The following is a 24,969-nucleotide window of genomic DNA, read 5'->3' on the forward strand; positions in this document are numbered from 1 at the left end:
AAAATGACAGAATAGTTGCTTCTCACTATTTGTCTGGAATAGCCGAATCGATCAGTCATTTAGCCGTCTCATCACCGAGAACGCTGAATCACTGGGGGTGCTTTTATATTACGCGGAAGAACACAAAGCAATTAAGCTTTACTCGGGATTCAGAACCTCACCCTGCATTTCGGACTAGCAGTCAGCCTCCGGTAACCGATATGCAGTCCACAGGAAAGACAAAACGAAAGTAAATATTATTTATATTAGTATTCTTCTCGCTCAGATATAAGTGCCCTTTTTTGGGGGGTTTCTAATCCATTTAAAGGCATTTTGACCAAATGGCATTTGCCCATACAATTTCCTCTTCTTGAAGGGTTCGCATTTTGACAAGGAGGATTTCCTTGTTTGGGTGCTGAAGTTTTCCCATGCATTTTATTCTTCCCCAGGAAACTGAGTTGTTCTTTCGATATCTAATGCCAAAATCAATTTTACTAACGGCTAAACAAAATTTGGCATTAATATTTTCTGTTAATCTGCAGTTCCACAGCACAACATAATTTGTCTCATTTGGAGCTCCAGTACTGTTTTGTTGGAATAACAATTTCATTCAAATTTGAGATGTATTGGAACAGAATATCGGTTGGATTAGAGCCTTGATCACAGCGGAATATTTCATTTGTTAAAATAGATACTATTAAACACTGAAGTTGTTAAATTCACAACTTACTACTGGTCATGGCAAACACATAATAAAATATTAACTAGACAATTTTCTTGTATTACGTAGTTTGAGTATTCTTAGAGTTTTGACTTTTTTATTTATTGCACCTGCCCTGAAGTTTTATCGAAGTAAATTTCTTTTTCAGAAGATGATCTAAATATCCAGTTGCTTAAGCCCTTTTATTTCAATTTCTGTTATACTTCAAATTCTTATAAAAATGCTTCAGTTAATATTACAGGTATACATACGGAACTTTGAAACAAACCAACCCAGAAATAAGAATAAACCAACTTTATACTAAATATAACCTTTAACAAAAACTTTGAACCAGAAAACTCGGCTTTTCTTTAACAAAAACGTAATAACGAACTGGCTAAATTTGGTGGAAAACAACAAACATTCTTTTCTTCTGTAAGCAATAAGAAGATCGCATGCCTATAGGAAAAAATTCGCACACTCTCTTATGTTGCGGGACGAAACGAGGGAGAAGGAGACGTTCCCTTTGACTCGTGTTAAAATACATATTTTTTTGATGATGCTGAATTTAGACAGAATGTAGAGTAGAATCTGAAAAGATGCACTAGCGCGCAACTCATTCTATTTTAAACTTTTAATTCTAAATAAAATTGATGATTCAGTGAAAAGCCGTATACTTAAAGGAATTAATAAGGATTTTACTATACGATTGAGTTTAAAAATAATAATTTCTTTCCCACAACTTTAAATTTATTGGCATGCGCTGCATGTCCTATGATCAAGCTCTTGATGACCAGAAACATTTTTTCCGGTAATGCAAGCGATGGAGGACTTTTACTCAATGTCCGACTCGACCTGCAGCCTAAAGACGGCAGAAATGCTTGAGCAAATTTCTTGCAAATGTTTTGGCAGCGGTATGCAACGGGAAATTGTTTTTCTGTCTGTGTTTTAACTTCTTTATATACAATTTATACGACAAAAAGCTGGTATTTTACACTTTTAAAATTTTGGCTTCATTCCGCCCGTTCCCAAGACAAATAATTAACTCCCCTCCCATAACTTGTGCAACAGTTTCATACCATTCCTTACAGCGCAGCATGCCCCTAGCCATAACATTAACAGAATGTACAATGAGAATGCAGGTCATTCGATGTTGGAAGCAAATTGTAGAGGATATCAAGAAATTCTGGCTTTTTGAATTATGAACACAACGTTAGTGTTTTGTAATGGATGGTGTAATTATTTCTATTGCATAGTAATTTTGTACCATTTGATGCTAAATTATCTTCAACAGAATTACTTTTCGGTATTTCTTAATAACGTTTAAATCCATTATATATTGTTTGCATTGTATATCTGTAGGGGGAGAGCACAGAAAAGTAATAAAATGCTTTTATTTTATGAGGGACTCGGACATTTTGGAAGGATTGCAACTTTTCAACAATAATTTATAATGAATTTTCATATTCAGTACCATATTAAATCAGCCCACCAGCGGCCAAGCGGTAAAGTCGCTGAACACTGGTAGTTCGGTCCCGCGAACTTTCGTCCCGCGAACCCCGTCGAGGTTCGAATCCCGCGAACGGGCTGGCTGCATGGGCGTTTTCGTGGTTTTCCCCCATGTGTAACGTGTATACGAGGCAGTTTCCCTTAGAAAGTCCTCCACGAAGGCATCCCCCTTCGGCAGATAGTCCTCGTGTGCTTTGCCATAATTAAATACACCAACATCATATTAAATCAAAATGTCTTTGTTACTAAAATATAATTTTGAAACTAATATACAACGTACTTCTTTATTTTTCATAGTGATGAACAATACATTCTCAACATGCACAAATGCGTTGCAAATGAAAAAGAAGAAAGGTAATGTATTTAAAGAAGGTAATTTATTTTCTTTTATAACAGAAATATTCTAAAATTTGATATTTGCTTTTGAAGAAAACTTTATAAATATGCATTTGAAGCAATATAAAACACGACACAGACATTCCGAAATACTTAAATAAAAAAGATAACAGATTACAGCAATACCTTTATTTACATTAGTAGGCTCTAATAAATACAATAATCCTTAAAATAATTCGTCTACTGGAAACATGTTCTTATTTACATTTGCCCTAATTTATTAGGGTTTTTCAAAAGTTTAAAAGATTACAATACCTATTACTGCACGAAACACTATACACAACAATTCATACGCACTTCATACAAAATGTGGTTTTCTGAAACAGATTTAATTGATATGAAGATAGGGGGGACTTGACAATGAAGACAGATTTTCTTTTATGGGCTGCCAGTAAGTCTATTTTAATAAAAAGGTGCTAATAAATCTACTCTGAAATTAACTATTTCTAAAGAAAAGGTCAGCCACAGTTCAATCCTTTGATAGATATTATTTTTAGCATAAATTTTGTTTATGTTATATGATTTTATGCTAATTAAATCCAATTATGTTATTACTTTGGCTTTACTATTACTTCTACTTTCGTTAGATTACAGTAGAATGTAAACTAATTAATGCATATAAACGAAACGTTGAGTTTCAAAAAAGCTTTTGGTAACTTAGATGATTTTTGCAACTATTTTACACCTCCCTGCTGATTGAATTCTTTGATCGGCGTTTTCTTCGGCAGACCATATTTGCTTCGGGAATTTCAAGGTCCTGTGAAATCCATAATTAAGTGAGTACAAAATATATTTCACATTTAAATTTGGTCGGAACGTTTAGCTTAGCTTTCCTTAGCTGTTTTGGTGTTATGACATTTAACGACGCGTGAGGTTAAGGGAAACTTTTACAGAAAACAAGCTCCTTATTCTCCTACCACTGGAGGATTTATAGCCTAAACATGTTTCACTGTAACCGATGTCTTGGGTAGCTAAGCAGGACAATTTGAAACTGAAAATAATTTTTTTTTTCACTTGAAGCTTTGTTCCTCATAGGATTTCTCTACAGAGCTGGTTTTCTCATAGCGAATCAGATATTTTTAAAATAAATTAAAAAAATTTTTTTTTGTTCCACTGCTGAAGACAGCTAGTGGATGTGATACCAGTTTTATTTTCTTAGCTGTAATTCATTAAGTCTTGACACCTGAAATACGCACGTATTTTCAAAAGTTTTAAAAAAATTAGTTTAAGCTATTCTATGCATGTTATATTTTAGTAATATGAAAAGAAATTTCTAATGAGTTACTTTCAGCAACAGTGCTCTTTTCTTTTTTTAATTGTAACATACTGAGCTAAATAAAGTTTGTAGTTCTTTTAAAGAGTAGCATAACGTTAATTACATCTTTAGTATTATGTTATTTTGCTTAAAATTAACGCCAAACTAATAATCAAATAAATATACAGGATGTCTAATAAGTGTGCAAATATTTTAAAAATTCATAAAAATTGAAGGAATTGGATGATTTGAACGCGGTTTGTAAAAACGTTATTCTTATGAAGGGGATTTTTTGTTTCGTAAAGAAAAAAAAATAGTTAAAATTTTCCTCTATGGATGGCGCCGAACAGATGCAGTAACAAGAAATATGTAATTCAAAATCCTGGTAAATTGCAGAATTATGTTTTAATTGTGATGCTGATATTAGTGGATAAACGTTATTAGTGGTTTTACCTCAGCCAAGAATCGCCGGCTGAAACTTTACGAAGGTTTCGGACACAGAAAGGATGGAAGAATGGTTTAGGTCCAATCACTCTTGCCGGATCGACTTCCCTGGTACATTTCGAAGACACGGGAAGTTTGTTTTATTGCCTTCGTAATGGTTCACTGAGTTTATCAGAGGTCCGTACTTCCGATGCGGCTTTGCAGATTGACACTCTAAGGGATCAATTGTGTGTAATTTTTTTGGGGAAGAGCGCTGTGCAAAAGATGGCTGGAAGACCTGCTCAGTTTTCTGGAAAACGCTACTAGCAACTGCTGCAGGAGAAAGTAATACCGCACTTAATGGAACATAATATCCTTGACAGAGTGACGCTCATACGAGACGGGGCAACTTCTCATATCACAATCGAAGTGAGGGCGTTCCTAAGAAGAACTTTCACTGAAGAGCGATTAATTAGCCGTCGCTGTAGAAATGAGTGGCCCACTCGCTCGTCGGACTTAAATCACTTGATTTTTGACTTCAAAATTGTACCAAGTCCAGAGAGCATCGCAATAGCCAATCATAAAATTATTGTTGCAGTTAAAGACCGCCATTCGTCACGAAATCTCTTACATCCATTCGGATATACTAACAACTCGTTTGCAAACTGCAATTTGTAGGGATAGCGGGCACATACAATAAAGGTGATATGCTTGGAAACATTTGTAAATATAGTTTTCCTTGAAATGTGTGATTTGCTCTCGTGTAGCGCCTTCTATCGACGAAAATTTTAAGTTTCTCTTTTTTTTACCAAAAAATTTCATGAGAATAATTTTTTCGCAAACTGCGGTAAGTTCTACCCATTCCTTCAATATTTATAAATTTTTAAAATATTTCCAGACTTATGGGGCACCCTGTATTTTTAAACAATATAGCTTGACTTGGTAGTTTGAAGAGAATTTACTGTAGTCACACTCAATAAATAAGATTGATTTTGATCAGGTTTCTGAAACATAAGAAGTAAACAAGTCCAGAAAATTATTTTGCTGTTTTTATTGCTTTTGTTAATCTTTATTTGCAAACGGATAAAATATTCAGTATATTTACAAATATATGTTGTGCGCATCTGTCAATACTGCGCGTTTCATTTGTAAAGTCTTCTGAAAACACATAACTGAAGAATTTTGACTTTGGTCTAAAGTGACTTCCGACAGAAACCTGAGCACATCGTAACGAGGTATATATTAACTTAAGATTGCGTTACATTGGGGCGTTTTTTATTCTGTAACTGTTAGGTTTGAGTTTCAATTAAGAAGTTAAAATTTTTTCGCAGCAATAAAAATCTACTTTAAGCACAAATATGGATCGAATTAGTATGAAAATGCATTTTAAATATAATTATAAAATGAAAAAAACATACCCGTACAAAAAAAGCAATGAACAAAAACTGGTGCAATTTTTTAATTCTAAATTTAAACTAAAAATTTTAAAATTAATACAGATCAAGATTTTTTAAAGCTTTGTCTTTCCGAAAAATGTTAATTTGTTTATAAGGTATTTTATCACTCCTTTCTGCATGCTTTTGCGGTATAAGTGGAAGCACATTCGACGCATATTCGAGATGTAAAGGGTTCGAGTACCGGGGAGGGCATTACACATTTTTCAGGTTCCCTCACATCAAAAAATTCTAAACGACTCTACATGTTTATTAAACAGAAATCAACTTTAGTTTTATTAACTTATATGAATAAGTACATATTTAGAAATTATAAATATGTGAGATGGGATTCTTTAATCAAATTTGAAATGGTTAATTTCTGTTATCTATAGGGCTTCAACTTGCGTAAATGCACATCATATCTAGTGTAGTCAGATCACAAAGGCAGAAAGATCATAGAACATCGTAGCTTATGGATGTGATCAGTCTTCTACCCTCTTTCGAAACACGTATTGAAGGAAAAAATATTTTAAATTGAAGATAGTGTGGTATGCTGATTATTATTTGCTAGTTCTTCGGTTATTTTGCATTAAAGAAAAACATTTGATTCTTTTTAGTGATAAAGAAAATTTTACGAGAATTAACACTATCTTTTATTAATTTCAGCTTTATTTGTGTACCATCATAAATTGTTAATGTATTGGTAATTCATTAATATGATAAAAATTATTTTTCAAAATAAATTGCTGATTTATGTTCACGGCAGTTTTTATAATGGGAGCTAGAAAAGTAAAGTAAAACGCTTCTTTTAAAACTACTAACTTCGGATAACAGTTAATGCTAATATGTATGAAATAAATATCAGTCAATAACAAACGTACACGTTAATTTAATTTAAGAAGTCTAAACATAGTCCCTAAATTAAAAAAGAAAGAATACGGTTTGAATTTATTAAGTGTATTCAACCCTAACTGAATTTGTAAATTAATCGAATCTTCATAGTTTTGTGTTATTCCAGTTTGAGAATTTAGTAAAGTATGAACTCAGGATTAGGCACTCATGGATTCCCACACAGCAAATGTGAAAACTTTTCTTTAGAAATCTGATGACTTTTAGCATGGAACAGACCAAAATTCGCTTTAGAGGGAATTGTGTAGTATTTCTCTTGGACCGTTATCTCTCGCAACATATACTTTAACTTAGATATTTCTAAATTTAGAATGATGCGTATATTCTTGTCATCATTGCTGTACTGGTCTGTTTCTTCTTGGCATGATAATTAATTCAATATTTATGCATCTTCTTTAGTAATACAGAGTAAAAGAGAATATCACATAAGCTTATTAAAATGCTTTACAAGCTAATAATAACAGAATCAGATATTTTTATTAAAGGCAGTTATAAATATCATGCTACAGCACAGCAAGTGATTAAGCTTTGTCATCTTTCAACCGAGGATTTCGTTTCCGAATAGAATGTCAACAAACGAGGGTAATTATTACACTCTTTAATGTGCTAATTGAATACTGATTTACTGTTCTACTGGGCTGAGAATGGTGAGTTATAATAATTATATGTGAATTTGGACTGATAAACAGCAGCGTTCTGTTAGCTGTGCTTCGTGAATCTAATGACAGCGAAAATTAATAGTTCTCCCAGCAGATGATTGAATTAATGATGAATATTTGACAGCATGTTTAGACAAGAGGATTATGGATTACTTATATGTTATTAAAGTCATTAAATATACAGCAAATTCACCGAGAGATACACACGGAGAATGAACTCGATATAAACCTATATTAAATGAGGAATATTGTAAGTCAATTTCAGGTTTGTTGGCAATATTACTTGTTAAGTAGTTTTGCATTTGCTTAGCACATTTCAATGTAAATTATACTAGTTACAGCTCAGTGTAATTCAGTAAAATGTGAACGTTATCTATGTTTGTTATACATTATTCCATAACTATGTGAATAGTTGAATCCTTTAGAGTTTGGTATCTGTATTGATTTTTAAATATGAGAATATTAGTCTTTCGTAGACATATAATCATGAATAAAACAGTAGTTATATTTTACTTTCTTTGTTTTCTTCGATTTTTTCTTCAAGATGAATAACGTCAGATTTGAAATATGTAATAATAATTAAGGCATTAATGATAAAATCTATCTATATATTTATTTATACATGTAATCTCTGAGACAAATTTAATTAATATCGAATTAGAAAGCCGTTAGTAATGGCAAATTGTCCCAACTTCAATTTCTGATCATAACGATATGGCTACGAAGATGTTTCATGAGTTTTCTTACATGTGATAATAATACTTAAGTGACTTATAAATTTTTTAGACAGGAAATTTAAGAAAATATGCTCTAAAAGCAATTATTTGTTAGATACGTAAACTTGACCGCTTATATGTCAGCAGACGATAACTTATTGTAATAACTGAAATTTTATTTATCGGAGAATTATAAGGTGTTTCTCCCGCCTTCTTAGCGAGCCTTCGTGGTGTAGTGGTTGCACACTGGACCGGTATTCCAGAGGTCCGCGGTTCGATTCCCCGCGAAGGCGTTGTTAATTTTTCATGTTTCCTGCTTCCAAAATACTTAATGTCTCTACAGTGGCGCCCGAACTAAAAGGGTGCTGTATGAGAATTCTTCACACCCAGGATTTGACGACTGGGTACCCTAAAAACCCCAGTCTCCCTTTAAAAGGGGAAGTATATAAGGTGTTTCTCCTGATTTCTTAGCTAGCCTTCGTGGTGTAGTGGTTTGCACAGTGGGCCGATATTCCAGAGGTCCGCGGTTCGATTCCCGGCGAAGACGTTGTTATTTTTTCATCTTTCCTGCTTCCAAAATACCTAATGTCTTTACAGAATACCTTTTGAAAGAAATGGAGTTGACACAAAAGCATTATTGTGCTGTGATTTTTCGATTTTAAAATGGGGTTAAATTAAGATGAATGACAACGTTTACAATTAGCGCATGAAATGAAGTTCTGTCTTATGCTACTGCATTCAGATGGCTTACGTATAGATATTACACTGCATTCGGATGGTTACGCTTTTCGTGTCGAAATTCTCTCCTAGATGAAAAACACATTCGAAAACCTTTGTCAGCTGTAGTCTCAGAAAATGTATCGGCCATATGAAAAATGTTAATCAATGAAAATCGCTATGCCTACCAGTGACACAGAAGTTTAATATTAGATCCATAACTGTACATAAAATTATTCGTAAAATCCAAATGAAAAAATAAGTTTGTTATTGTATCCTCCATTAATTAGTAGAACACGAAAATGCGGAGCGTATCAGAATCAGTAAAGAAACCCTAAAATTACTTAATATTGTTTGACACAGCATTATTTCAAAGTCATAACTGGTGACAGAACATACCATTTTTTGATGCTCCAACATTCCAAAAAGGTAAAATATGTGTCTTTGAAGATGACACTCTAACAAATAATGCTGAAAAGATAATGAGCAATGGAAAAAAAAAAAAAAAAAAAAAAAAAAAAAACTAATGTGTTCTGTTTTCTTCAGAAGTACAGGCCTGCTCAAAGACATAAAGCTAGAGGGATAGAAATCAACCACGGTTAACTTACAGAAATTGTCCCAAAAGTAAATATAAGGGGACTCATGCTTTACCATGATAACGTATCTTCTCATTCAGGAAGATTGAGAGTCGAATTTCTCGAACAAAAACACATTAAAGTGATAGAACACCCACCCTATTGTCTTGATCTTGTTATGTGTGATCTTTCGCTATTTTTAGTCTAAAATAAAACTTACGTAGCCGCATTTTCATTCCAAAGATGAGATTAGTGAAAGTTTAAAAGCATATTTTTCATCGATTCCCAAAAAATAGATGGTTTGAAACATTTAATCTCTCGAAAATTCGTCTACGAAAGTGCATTGATATTTAAGGAAATTATATTGAATATGCCGAAAATTTGGTAAGTTTAACTTGCATCACTTAGTTGCATCTAAAAGATTTCAGAGTTCAAAAGAGGCTTTTCAGATGTAGAGACATTAGATATTTTTTGGAAGCAGGAGATGTGAAAAACGAGCAATTGCCTTCGCCGAGAATCGAACCACGGACCTACGGAATACGGGCCCAGCGTGCAGAACCACTACACCCCGAAGGCACGCTAGGAAACTTGGAGAAATACCTTATATACTCCCCTTTTTAAAGGGCGACTGGGATTTTTAGGGACCCAATCGCCAAATTCTAGGTGTGAAGAGTCATCATCCACAGCCCTTTTAGCTCGGGCGCCGCTGGAGAGATATTAGATATTTTTTGGAAGCAGGAGATGTGAAAAATGAGCAATCGCCTTTCCCAGGAATCGAACGACGGACCTCTGGAATACCGGCCCTGCGTGCAGAACAACTATATAGAAGGCACGCTAGGAAACTAGGAGAAATACCTTATACAGAAATAAAGAGCACTCGAATTTCTTTAGTAAAATTTTAATTCGTTAAATAGAATACTTATGTATGAATTTAAGGTTTTATCTTTTGTTAACACAAATATCTGCATAAATAAACCAAATTCAATGTAAGTGAGAGTAATCAATGAAAATCTGTAAAATGCTGAAATTGTAACAATTATTACCGAATTACACAGCCTTTTGATTAAAATGATGAATAAGAAAATACTGAAAATTTTAACATATATAGGATATAGTTAATCTAATTTGAAAAATAAAATTATTTTCTTCATTTTTCCTTATTATTAATTTGTCTAAATTTTTCGTTAATTGTAATTAAGATTTTTGAGAATTTATTATAGAGTACAAATTATAGTTATTACATGTTCATATGAAGAAAAGTTTCTCTATATGATTTCATCTTCCGTTTATTCTAGGTGTTAATAATTAATTTTGAGTATTTAGAAATATACGGGGAGTAATTTTGTAAATTTATCATTTTATTTCAGTTATAACGAGTAGAGAATAAAACGCTTCTTTGTGAGGGGTTATCGAATTCTCCCGTACGAACTGTCGTGATTAGCACTTCTAGATGGCTAATTGGTAGATTCAATGCTTCGAACCCCGCCGAGAGCATAGTTTTTTTTTTGGGGGGGGGTTGTTTTCTGGTCTGGAATGTACATCGGTTTCTACAGTGAAGTCCAAAGAAGGGTATGGTTGACTATATTTCATCAAGCCACATAAATTTGATCGACTGAGGGTCGTGCTTCTCACAAGCCGCTCGTTAACTGGTGGAAAATTTAAGGAATTATCGCACTTTTTCTGTTAGTGTCCTCAGGGTGTAAGTGGTAAACACGGCCATATAGAAACTAGAAGGTCCGTGATTTGTATGAACACAGCTAAATTTTTATATCTCTTGGTCCGAAACATCTAACGATCTCTACAGCTTGACTTTTGATTTACTCATTTATTGCTATAAAAATGCAAAAGAATGTGAGAAAACCACTATTATCACAATTTAAACAGAACTGGCTTGAGTAATAAACTTGTGTTTCGCTGCCTTTACAGAGGAAAAAAAAATTACAGCCTTTTAAAATATATAAGTCCCCGAAATAATTACCATAAGTTGTTGCACATATTATTAGTTTAAGACATTACTGAATAGCAAACATATAAGTATACATAAGTACAATAGTACATTTACCATTACTAGTAATTAATTAAAATATTCACATTAATAAGTAAAGAAATTAAAAATTTCCTGATAAAACAGAAATTTTGCAAAAGGTTACAGAAAGATCTTGCAAGGAATACATTTCGAAACAACATTTGAGTTATATGTTAACAAAGATGCACCCCACACCTATTTAAGAATGGAACCACAAAGGGTAGTTTCGAGTGATGCATTAATGGGTATCAGATCAGACAATACCGGGGTACTTCTTTCCATTCCTAACGCTGAAGATTTATCTTTTCATCTTCTTTCTTTGCACCCAGGATTTGGGTATCTATTTATAAAACTCTGTCTGTTGGATAGAGGAATAAATAAGGAGCCGAACTAAGGAGAGTATCAGGATCAAAGGGATTGTGAACTTAGCACCTATGTCATTTGATGATGAAGTACAAGTTCCTGTTCCATAAGTATAATGGGCACAGTGCTCGTGTAATAATGGGCTTGTTATCCGGTCCAGATGCTGCTGCAGAAAATCTGCTGCTTCATGCCCGCAGTCTTGACTCACATGAATGTATTTGCACAGCACAAATTCTCCAAAAGCACTGTAAATGAAATACAAAGAAATTATGAAGAATAAAAAATATAGCAATATATTATATAGCTTCAAAGTATGCAACCAGTATTATATGAATTTAACTGCACCTTACTTACACTTAATTACTTACTTAATTAATTGCGAAAGAAAAGTATTAAAAATAAATACATTTTTCTATAGACATTAGAATATGAAATGTAATTTAGCACAACACAATCTCATATATTTAGCCTAATCGGAGAATTATACCCTGAACTTGTAGTGCTGACATACTACAAAAAGTTATGCCTACATGTTTTCCCCTTGTACCTATGTAATATTTAGAGCTATTTCTGTTACAAAACACAATGTTAGATTTTTCTGAAATTTTGCATTGTTAACCTTTTAAGTGCCATCATATTGTTCTCACCTTTATTTTAAACGGCATTCTTATTAGACGAAACCTAATGGTAGCCTTTCAATGTTAGGACATCTGAAGCTTGACAATAGTAATTGTCCTTAAAGGAGGGAAAACGTTATGATATCACCTTTATGTGGATTCTATGCGTTATACTGAATTATCCGAAAAGTTCTGTTTTTTAATGATAAATACAAATGAAGCAAAACAAAAACATAAGAATTTTTCATTGAATCACTGTTTAAAGTACCATTTTACGCTGTTTTATGCTATGGACTTTTGCCATCTCTCAGGCAGGTGGAAAATTCCTTTTTAAAAAAAGTCATTAGATTTATTCGCAAAGAAGATATAGACGTGCTGTTTGACAATTTCCAATGAAATGAATCAAGTCATTCAGAGAATTTTGAAATGACTTGAAGAGATGAAAATCCGGGATGCCAAGGTCTACTGAATATGCGAGGGTGAGACAAAACATCTCAGCCATACACAATAAGTTTTTGTCTGATATTCATCGAAATGTGGGGTCGAGCATTTTCACGATGAAAGACAACATTGCAATGACTGATCAGCTCTGGTCGATTTGCTTCGATTTATGCTTTTAAAACTGCTGTTTGAGAACAGAAGCTTTTTGAATTTATTGTCTGATTTGATGGCAACAATTTATAGCATATAATTTCTTTATAATTCTACCATACAGAAAGCTTTACGTTTTTGAAATGCAGCGCCCCTCTCGATGTTGCTAAAGGAGGTTCTTCTGCCTTACCCCGTGATATTTTCTTATATATATCCAGCAATGATCTGCTTCAAAAAAGGAGCTCGTTTACTTTTTCTCAGTAAAAGGTCTCATGCCCAAACTCAAGCAAGCATATTCTGCTATGTTAAAGTATGTTGTACTTATGTACTATAGTGTACCCACTCTTCTTCAAATGATCAGCTACATGAGATAATTTTGGAATATTTATTCTGTCTGATGGTTCTTGAAATATATAACTTGAATTTTCAAAGAATGCTTCTTTCAAACAGACCCTTGTTTACAGAGGACGGTCGGCCAAAGAGGACATAATCTTCAAGGTTTAAACTTACACTCTTGAACTTTTCAAACCAGCTTCCAGCTGTGTAAGAAACAGCACGTTTTCCATACATAGCACAAATTTTATGAGCAGTATGACTAGCAATTTTTTCTTTTTCTTTATTTTTAGTAAAAGAGCATAATATGATGAAAATGGACTTTTGCGTTCTCCATTTTTAGCACTGCGTGGAAATTAAAAATATGCTACAATACATCTTAGAATTATACAACGTGAGCAGAAAATATCGTATTTAAATATTGGCTCCTATCAAGGTCATTCCGTATCAGTAGTAACAAAATAATTAGAAGAAAACGTATTTCGATTTGCTAAACCGCAGAAATTTTGAGATGATTCAATAGATCCTTTAATGAAGAACCTGATGGAACACTATCTTAGTACCAAGAGCTGTATTAATTCTAACCATGAAATAAATATTAAACGAAATGGAAAATTTAGGTTATAAGGTATTTCTCTCGCCTTCTTAGCGAGCCTACGTGGTGTAGTAGTCTGCACGCTCAGTGCGTAATTGAGAGGTCCGTGGTTCGATTCCCGGGGAAGGCGTTGCTAACTTTTCATCTTGCCTGCTTCTAAAAATACCTAATGTCTCTACAAGTGTAGAGAAATCCGATGTCATACAGCGATAGCAGCGCCCTCACCTTAAGTAAAAAAGTTAGTTAGATGTTAGATGCTAGACAGGAATGGGGCATTAAGCTGTATCCTTTGATTAGTAGAATTTTCTGTATGTTGATTAATTAACTAATTAACTGTACATATTGTAAATAAATATTTAACTTAACCTTGTCGAATATAGATCAATTATAGATATGATGTAGAAAGATTTTAGATACGGTAGAAGTTTCGCTTTAGAAATGAAAACCCGTTTCGCGACAACAAAGTAACTTTAGAAAAATAATATACAGCATGGCTGAAAAGCACAGGAGCATCGTATGTAAATATAGATTTTGAGCATTGAGTCCAGTTCCTAAAAGCACATTCCAGTCAGAAGCTTAAAATATATGTCTCGAAGATAATTTTGTAATATAGAAACTGGTATGTCATTCTGGAAAATTGTGAATATAGAAACTGGTATGTCATTCTGGAAATAATTTGTCAAAATAAATTAAAAATAGCTGAAGATTTAAAATAACAGTATTTTTCTATACGCTGTGGATGAGGAGACGAAAAAGAACTCTAAATCTAACGCTCTAGCACTTTTTGCAAATTACGAGAAACTATTCAAATAAGAAAAAATAAATGGTTGAAACTTCTTAAAGCTTTTCAGTTGTACGTCTCAAGATCAGGCAGAATTCTTTGGGGATATATGACTTAAGTTTTTTCTTCAGAGAGATGTCTTAAGCTAGTTAGCAATCGTTTCTGTTATGTAAAATAGTTTTATATAACATAAACGATTTAATATTTATACTTGTACGTAAGTTGCTAATAATTTAAATTTAAATATGAAAGCACAATTAATAGTTAAATAAATTACAAAAATGCGTTCTTCCAATGTTATCAGAACAAGCATATTTATTATGTATTTTAATCTTACTTACCATTTTATGTAACATTTCTGATCTTTTTGAAGTTTTTTAAAAATAACTTAAAAATAATAAAGGACAGTTTTAAAATTTTTCAATCAGCCTTAGGCGTCGACCTTATAAAGAATGAGACAACAAACAGTTACATTGAAATGAGATTTCACGGTCAGTTTCAAGATTTAAAAATTTATTGATTTTCAAGATGGCCAATGTTTCAACATGTTTTTTAAATTCCTTTTGATACTTATATTTAAATGACAAGATCTGTGTCATCCAAAAGTATTTTTAATCCAGATGATCAGTACTTTCCAACTAATCTCTTACAACGACAAGAAAAATTTGAAATGAATATAAAAATATTTGTGAGATAAATTGTCCATCTACTTCATTTCACAAAAAGCTTAGTTGCAATTGAAAAAAAAATTAATTCATTGCAAGGGGGAATTTTCAGTGCAAATTATATCTTTTTCACTCCCTCAAAGTAAGGTATGGAGCAGGGAAACAATTTTGCAGATTTTAGGTAGAAATGATATACAGTGTAAAAATTAATGAAAGCAGGATACAGTTATGGATGAGGTTCACCTCAATTGAATAGCTATTATAAACAGAACTTTGGACACTGAGGAACTGAGAACTCTTAGCGGTCTTGCATCCACAAAATGGTACGTAGTATGCATTCGAAGTGAATAAATGGTTTAACATTTGCAGAAGGTAGCAGAATTATTGGCAGTATCTGGAAAGAAAACATGCAACAATATGATCCACCGTTATTGGGTGACACGGAATTGAGCTCATCTTAAAGGTGGAATGAATCAATCTTATGTCAATTTAACAAGTATTTTGATTCCAGCCTTTATTATGATTTCTGCTTTCGGTATTACTCAACAGATTGCAAATTAGCAGTAAGTATTAAAACTGAGATTTGAGATAGAGAGTGCTTCTGGCATCGCTTGCGCGCTACGTGGTTAGTTTCCTGCTAGCTGTAATTATTCGACTCACTGTCGGTGTCTCACTGTCGATGCTTAAATTCTGACGTGCCAGCAGAGTGGCTGAATTAGCTTCTACTATAGTATTTAATTATGTAGTCTTTGACTACTGCTCAATGTTTAATTTCTGTTGGATTTATTTGCATCACCACGAGCTGTTGTTAGTTGTAGCCCAAGTTGTAGCCCCTTATTCTAAATTCTGTTTAAATGAAAAGTTTATTCCAACCTTAAGAGTTTGTTGCTGTTCTAAGACATAACAAGTCGCTTCACATCTGGTAAAGTTACAGGACTTAAGTAGCTCTACCAGATCAAATGTAACGCTATAAGGTAGTCCAAGGCTTCAATCTGGAAGTACCATTTAGTGAAAAAGTTAGATTTAAAACATTCAACTGGAGTTAACATCGAATGGTCTCTCACTCTAAGCCTTAATACTTGTATTTCTTTCCTACGGGATTGCACTTAAGATTAAGATTAAAAAAATATTCTAAAATGCACTTAAAGAATTAAAGTCAGAAAATACTCGTTTCACTAAAATTGTAAATTCTGGCATAATACATATAGGCAATTATAGAGTTGAGAATTGCAGTCTATATCACTAAAGCTGTAAGAGACAAAATATTAGGTAATTTTGAACGGAAAACCTTATTTATTCCTTAACTGATTAAAATTAATTTGACTTAATTAGACTTGCAATTTTTATAAATTAATCCTTTTGTTTCTATCACGTTACTTGAGCCAGCATATAGGTATTATGTATTCCTAATCAGCAGTTATATTACAGATAGGATAATGCATGTTGGAATCTCATGTAATAAGAAACAAATTTTAAGTTTTGAATTACTTGAATTAAAATTAAAAAAATTTCTTAGGAAGTTTCGAATCTATTGTAAGGTTCAGCTTCAAAAATGTATAGATTGCTAATGAATCATGTATGGTAATATCTGGCGTTTGATACACTACTGCGTGAGAAAGTGAATGAAATATTATTGTTGAACGATATGTATTACGTAAAATTGTAATATTTATTTAAATTAACACATTTTCACGTTATGTTAAAACATATCTTACAATTTTGCTGTTTTGTCTGTTTCTATCAAAATATAGTGATACCTCGGTTTTTTTATTCGCAATGTTCATAAAACAAAAGTTTTTTCCACATCGAAATTAGTGTAAAATGGTTTAATCTGCTTCTGAGCAAGAGAGGACTGCCTATTTAACTTTTAACTATAGTACTTTTTGAACAAGTTCATAAAACAAAACAAATGGAATTCATTAACTCTAAGACAAAAAAATGATAAACAGAATGTTAAGCAGCTAAAATGACAAAAAAAAAGTAATATAATTTTACCGTACTAATCAAAAGAAAGTAGAAGGTAAAGTGATGAGGAACAAAAAGGGAAGAGACATTATTATTTGGAAGAGGAGTTCCATTCCATAAAACCATCAAGTAAGTTTCTTTCTGGTGCATCATCTTTTATTTATTTTTTTTTTGCCTTTTAACGGCGCTCGACTCTGCTTAAGACCATTATGGCCGCAGTTCCTCTCAAAATTTCTCCAATGTGATTTGTTGTTATCTGCTTTTTAAAATGTTTCTAATGTGAAAAATATTTTAAAAAGTGAGCGGATAACCTATAATCCGGTGAGTCCCTTATAATTAATTTTGAAATTTAACGAGGCAGGTGGTAGGATAGAATTTAACTTATGATTGTAAATAATTTGAGCTTTCGTGCTGTCTGTTTTTTTCAGAGAGAAGTGGAAGTGAATTTGTGTCCATTAGTTTTAGTTTATACTTCAATGTTAAAAGCATCAATAAAGCTAATTAATTCTATTGTTGTATTTATTTAACATTCTGAGTTTGTAGTAAAATGCAGGACAAAAGTTTGTTTTGAAGACTGAAAAGCTGTTAAAAAAATCTGACTTTAAAACCTATACGGTATTCAAATATATGGATTTGTTTTTAAATTTCGTCAAATTATTTTCTCCAGTTTCTTAACTATAAATTCTGTTACATTGAAGTTGGAAAGAATTTTCTCCTTCTTTGCCGTATGATTTCGCGGTGTAATTGCAAAGCACGTTCGGGTAGCACTCGGAAGTTCCGGAGTTGGAACTCCAGTGATGGTATTAATAGTTATTCATTTTTTCTAGTTAAAGAAAGACTGTATAAGTAGCAATCTGAAGTAAAATGTGGTGGATGATAATTCGTCCTCACCTGGATTTGGCTACTGGGTCTGCTCCTTTCAGTCGCTCTCTAAGGGGAAACAGCGTAAGGAATTTTCTCCTTCCTCATCACGTCCCTTCGTGGTGTAATTAGAAGCACGTTCGACCAGCAGTCGGAAGTACCGGAATTCGAACTTCAGTGATGGGATTCATGATTCTACATTTTTCCCAATTAAAGGAAAATACTGAGCAAATGGTGGCCTGAAGTAAAATGTGGTGGACGATAATTCGTCACCATCTGGATTTGGCTACTGCGCCTGCTCCATCCAGTCTCTTTTTAAGTGGGGAGAGCGTAAGGAATTTTTTCTTCCTTTACCATGTGTCTTCATGGTGCAATTGGAAGCATGTTTGACTAACAATCGAAAGGTCCGGATTTCGAATCCCAGCGAGGTCATCGCACTCTGAACCAAGAAAAAAGAAATTTACAGTGATCTCTTTAGATTTCTGAAAGGTGTGGGAAAAAAATTCATTAATTTTTATACAAAATTCTAAATCTGTATAAGCAATATGTATACAGTGAAAACATTAAAGCCTTTGACCTTTTAACACACACACACACACACACACACAAAAAAGAAAAAAAAAAAAAAAGTAAAGTAAAGAACTTTATTTTCTTAACAGTAAGAAACTAAACCTGATTTCGCTCTAGTGTTAAACAGAGCTGAAACAGAAATGCTTTAAAATAAAACGTGATAGGCTTCTTTTTAAGAAACGAAGATTAATATTGATTGATACACGCGGTAAAAACTTGTTTCGCTAAATGTGAGAAGTTTGAGATAACTTGGCATTCTTCGGGTGTAAATATTTATAAAGAATTACAGAACGACATTAATCCTTCACCGCATTGTCCTGGTTGCAGATGGGAACTCTTTCCATTTTGTTCCTTCATCCAGGAAGGGTCGATAAAACCTTGAACCATGGCCAACAGTTAACATACCCCGTCCCCCGCCGTGTTTAATAACATGAAACGCAGTTCGACCTGTCACGATGAAATACTGACATTCCAGATAAAAGGCCGACAATTCTTTCAAACTTCTATTCTATAGTGTCTTCTTCAAACTCGGAAATATTTTAAAACTTTTTTTCTCTACTTGTGGAAGAAGAGGCACAATTTAGGTGTCTCTTAGAAAGCATTGCCATTTTCATACTCGCGGTGATGTGATGGAGAAAAGGATTTGTCAGTAGTTTGTTTTGCTTGTAGCAGCGCAATGGAAAATATTTAGCATTTACGCGCTCATAGTACGTAATTTTTTATTTCATAATACGTAAATTTTTTTAGTAATTTTCAGAGTAGGTAAATTTTTATTTCATTTTATTTTATAAGGATACCTGCCTTTAACCTGGCTTCTTTTTATTGCATAAAACCGTTAAAATAATTTGTATGCTTTCCCAGAACAAGTATTACTAAGATACATGTTTTGAACATAGAAGAAAAATGCATAAGCACTATTAATTTAACTAAGCAGAAATTAATTTTTTAGGAGCAAACTCACTTTGAACGGGGAAATTTTAATGTCAGGAATGAGAATCTAAACGAAGATACTCATCCCCCCATAAAAAGGATAATAAAGGGAAAGAGTTCGAAAGCAGCTCCCTGATTTTATTTCGGATTTTCTAGTTTAATTCATTCTTTTAACTTTTGATATTCCATCTAATGTGAAATAAAAATTTATTTCTCGTATGCCAAAAATTAAATGCTTTCATTATTTCTTAAAAACTGGAAAAACGACAATCTTTGGGTAATTATCAGTTTTCATTTAATTAAGAAAGAAAAGTGCTGACGAGCATATTTTAAGATGAATCATATAGGCACAATAAAATAAAAAAACACATATAATACTATTTATTTAGGCACATGACCCATTGTACAGACGTTATTTCATTATGAGTTAATGTTTGACTCTGAGTATAATATTAATTATTCAACATGTCAATTGTAAGAAATATTTCTCTAGGACTGAACACACCTGTATTAGTCTAGCATCAAACTCAAGATCTGAGTAAACATTGAGAGATTTGAAGAAGGCTTTTCTATACAGTATCAGATACCCCTTCTAGCTTTTTAGACAAAACGTAAGGTAAACTCTGTTGAATTAATTAAGTTTTTTAAATTCTATCAATAAATGTTTAGTTACGTTTAAAGTAACATAAATAATCTCTTTTTATCCCGTAAAATGATAATTTTAGATGTAAATACTTTGTAAAGCATATAAATCCTATATTTGTGTCAAGTTTAAATGTGAGTACCTTTTTTACGACATGGTAAATGCTATCTCACTTTTATTACATCTGAGTTGGAATTTTGAGAATAAATGTGAATGCGAAATACCTAACATTTGTTCTGTAATCTGATACTTTCATTTCAGATTTTATTGTTAAAAATCACTTTCATTGTAGAAAGTAAAGTTTATCATAAAAATTTCAGTACGTGTTATTTATGAAACTTTGAAATCCAAGGAAAACTAAATCGCAGAGCGGAGTTTTTCTGAAAACTTGAAAACGCAATTTAAAAAAAAAAGTTTAATATATGATTTGTGCTTAGAATACATTTCTAAAAGCAGCTTGGTGGATAATGTGAAAAACCGTCTAGTCTCTAACCTTTGAGAAATGATGTTACTCTTCATTTTCGTGCAGAATTTAATCGTTCTCTTGCTGAACAGCTTTGGAGAAAGCTGAACTTACTACTTATTTTTTCTAAACTGCTTCAGAGTAAGCGGAATTATTAGTTTGTATGTTACTTTTTAAAGCTTTTCCTGCTTGTAATAAATAATATAAAAATATAAAACTAAATTATACAGACACATAAAAAAGGAAAAGAATTTATGTACAGTAAAAAAAAGAGGTGGGGGGCAAGGAAAAGAAAAGATGATAAATGTTTCGCAGCAGTTGTTAATTCTATTTGTTACTTATACCTCTCTCATTCAAACCCAGTATTAAAATCTTACAGAAAGTAATCGCTTCAAATCGAACAACTCAGAAACAGCAAAAAAGTGCTGAAAGAAAATTTATGAGTAAACTCTTTCCAGTTTTCAAACAAAATGCTCCACCAGTCGCCGAGTGATTAAGTTGGGAGTTTGACCTGGGTTTGATTCCAGGCATCCCTTCTTTTTGGCAGGTAACCGTGTGTGTTTTGTCATATTCAAATAACCTAAACTAACTTTACAAGCAAAACATAACACAGTAAATCTGGATTGTGCAAGGTAAAATATTGCAAATTCAATGTGAGATGTTCACGTTACGTGCATGTAATATAAACACAGAAGTTTCAGTCATAGAGGGATGGAACGTTTCTAACTGTTGCTTAGACAAAAACTCGCGATGAATGATATTTAGGGAAACAGATCATTTGGAGCGAACTGGTTCAAACTTCCGGGCTTTTAGCTTTACATTAAAAATTTTGTGCTGCATATTTGCAAGTACAGTGAAGTACTTACAGCATCCGTCAGAAAACAGGTAAAATATATCCGCAATATTCACTTGCTTATGATACCCACATACAAATATTGATTTTTCTTCCTAATGAACTTCAATTTTATAGATATTTCCGTTATTCTGGAGAAGATATGTACGAGCAAGAAGAGCGGTAAAAAAGATAAAACAGAGTCAGCAATTTTATTCTATACTGGCAATGATATGAGGCTTTTGATTCAAACCAGTAAATCTGAAAGTTCGACAAAGCATTTCAGGCAGCAACCAGCAAAGGAGAAAGAAATTCACTTCAGTACTTACTCACTAGCACAAAGTTCTACATACATACAAATCCTATCTGATTCTTTTTCATCCAAGCTACTTTCGTTTCGCAATTGATTTACATCCATACCTCGGTAGAAGATTGTCACTGTCCCAGAATGTTAGAATTTGAGATATTTACACCAGTCACATCAAAATCAGGAACCTTACCGCAAGGAAAATTCCAGTGTATTTTCCCGTCCGTGAGCCAAATTACAATGCTTGAGAAAATATTTATTTGAATTCTGCACGTATGATCTAGAAAATTGTGGAAATTAGACGTATACTCAAAACAAGCAAATGGGAAATGAGCATTGCATTGTATTATACAGGGTGTCCTTTAGATGTTGCGATAAACTTCTGGGGTAGGTAGGGCACATCATAAGGATTAGGAATTGCATAGGAACCTCTGTCCAGAAACATGATTATACGCCGTCAGGGGATGTTGTATAGGAGAGTGCTAGTAGAGTAAAGTAAAGATTGCCTCATTCGAGCGGTAGGCACCATACGAATGGTATGGAATGTTATACGAACGAAGAGCTTGTGAACATGTGGTTTCAACATAATGGGACTCCTGCTTATTTTGGACTGGATATTCGTAGCCATTTGAATAGATCATTCCCGCATCGATGGATTGGGCGTGGTGGACCGGTTCCCTGGCCCCCACGCTCACCGGATTTATCGAGCCTTGATTTCTTTTCTGGGAAGCCATCAAAAGTGTCATGTATCACGATCCTGTTGTGTCTGAAATGGATCTCTGGGCAAGACTCAGCTGCTATAATCAAAGAAATGCAGTTGTGTTTGAACATGTCCGGCAATCAATGGTCAGTCGGTGTCAGGCATGTTTGGCGTCTGATGGTACAAACTTCGAGCATCTATTCTAACATTCAAATTGTTATACACCTTCTCTAAGTTCTTAGAGCCTTCTAGAGAGTGCAGGAAAAAGTAGACATATGCACTATAAAAAGCAATTGGTCAATAGGCAGGCCACAAATGTTTAAAATTGGAAAATAAGGGTCAAGGTTATATTTGGAAATTAACCGAGTAGTTGGTAATTGGATGATGCTGTTATCTGCTATTATACTAAAGCATAATCTAAATAGCTGATGATTTATAAACTGGCCGCATATTTTCCAGAAGAGGCAAAACTAACGGTAATTTTCCGCTCGTTGTTCCTGCTTCCATTAAAAAGTAAATAAACATTCACTCAGTACTCCTTTTCCTCTAAAAGTACATATAATTTAATATTAAAGTGTCACATTTCTACTTAAGATGTAACGTCTAAGGAATTTAACTAAGAATTGCTTATTGCCGTACTTAATAGATGACTTTAAAAAGTTACCTCTAATGACTAGCAAGTTATTGCTTTTCGCAATGTTTAATAAGGAATATTTAAGATAAAACTCAAAATAAATCCTAAACTTTATTTTTCACTGCTTGTGTTAATACAACTAAAAGAATAAAGAAGATAAATAATGTGTCTTCTCGTTGCAATACTACAGCGATTGGTGCTAAGCTACAGTTATGAGTTGGTTTTACAACGGAAGCCTATTCAGAGTTATAACACCTTTTAGATTAGACATAAAACTTGCTAACTTTATAAACTTTACGAAGAATGATTAAATTTCTGCTGTTTTTAACCATCTGCTACAGTTCAACATGTGGAATTTTACTGAGATCTCGATTATGATTACAGTTTAGCTTTAATCTAGGCTTCTTGCCGCATAATTTGCATAACCCTCTGATCTGGGCGATTAGGTTATAACGTCTTGTATTCTTTTCAAGCATAAACTAACTAGACGTTAACAGACTGTGTAAGGAATTACCCCTTAGTCTTAAGTACGACAAGGTCCAGAGGAAGGTTGTAAAGAACATTTTATTAACTCAATATTATTCACAGATGACATCAACTCGTGCTTACAACAGCTGACACTTTTGGCTTAACTCTTTGGTAACAAGTAATTAAAAGTAGAATAGAATTAAGTAGTCTAAAGGATCTTCATAGATTACTTAATGCGAAGACAAGCTCTGTTTTGTAAAAGTTGGGACAAACAAACCCAATGACTAGAATCGCTCAACGTCTTGCTAATAAATAAAAGATAACAACGTGGCCTTCAGACAGACAGAATAAGCTCTAAAATTACCTTCCAAAACCTTCCCTTAAATACTAACTTCTTTCTTCCCCATTAGAATACATGTGCGCTAACTCATTTACATTCTGGCAAAAACACGTGCGTTGAAAGCGAGATCAATAGGAAAAGTTGCTTCAAAATAAAATTAACCGTTGAGTAACTTGTTAGCAACTCTGAAGTAAAAAGTGTCACAAAATGTATACTCTTAATATGATATATAGTATGCTTAAAAGGTATAAAACATATATTTTATTAATTTTGAGGGAAGATCTAGTTCTAAGCTACAAGTTTTAAAATTACTCTATTGACTCACTATAGGAAAAATCTGAACTTATATTTGAATTATAAGATCCTATGCTCAGTTCAAGTTCTAATAAGTCTTATGAGCAGTTCATTAAACTTCACTACAAGCAAAACCAATAGTGAATCGCATGACCCACTACTGTTATACCAATAATCCGCTACTACTTGGACAACCAATATTTGCTGATAAATTTATGAATTTTTTATTTTAGATTTTTATTTTAGATTTGCTGATAAATTTATGAATTTTTTCGTAACTCAGTGGATGAAATAGCTAAAACGAAAGCTAAGAGAGATAATGCTATTCACCCAACAGCTAAGCAATAAAACATTATTAGAACAATTTCACGAAAGAAACTAAAAGAAACAAATTTGGCTACACAACAGCTTTTGTTTCCAGTGGATCAAGAAAACAAGATCAAAACTACATTAGCTGCACACTTAGTTGTGCTATAAAACGGGCATAAGAAAGTGAAAGTACCTTCTCAGAAGAGGATACTGAAGGATGGAAATAATCAGACACATCTTTAAAAGACCATACTGGTATCAGAATGCAGGCAGACCTACATTTTATTGCTGCCAGAGGAAAAAATGCCAAAGGAAAAATAACATAAAATTCACAAAAAGTATTCAAATTTGTAGGCATTTTAAAATGCAACAAACTTGAATATGCTTCACTTCGTTTCAGGAGACTTT

At 33.1% G+C, this 24,969-nt stretch overlaps 1 protein-coding gene across 1 annotated transcript in view; it reads right to left on the bottom strand.

Moving 5' to 3' along the window:
- Positions 1-2,476: 2,476 nt before the first annotated feature.
- LOC118198024 (uncharacterized) overlaps positions 2,477-24,969 on the bottom strand; it is a 286,163-nt gene continuing 263,670 nt past the window's right edge. Inside the window, exon 5 of the mRNA XM_085807216.1 lies at positions 2,477-11,908. Within this exon, the coding sequence (XP_085663342.1) occupies positions 11,641-11,908 (268 nt within the window). The 3' untranslated portion in view covers positions 2,477-11,640. The remainder of the gene's footprint in view (positions 11,909-24,969) is intronic.

Source organism: Stegodyphus dumicola, chromosome X1 (genome assembly GCF_044657685.1).
Source record: "Stegodyphus dumicola isolate Sdum_Otavi_A_Nest chromosome X1, ASM4465768v1".
In the NCBI taxonomy this organism is placed as follows: Eukaryota; Metazoa; Arthropoda; class Arachnida; order Araneae; family Eresidae; genus Stegodyphus; species Stegodyphus dumicola.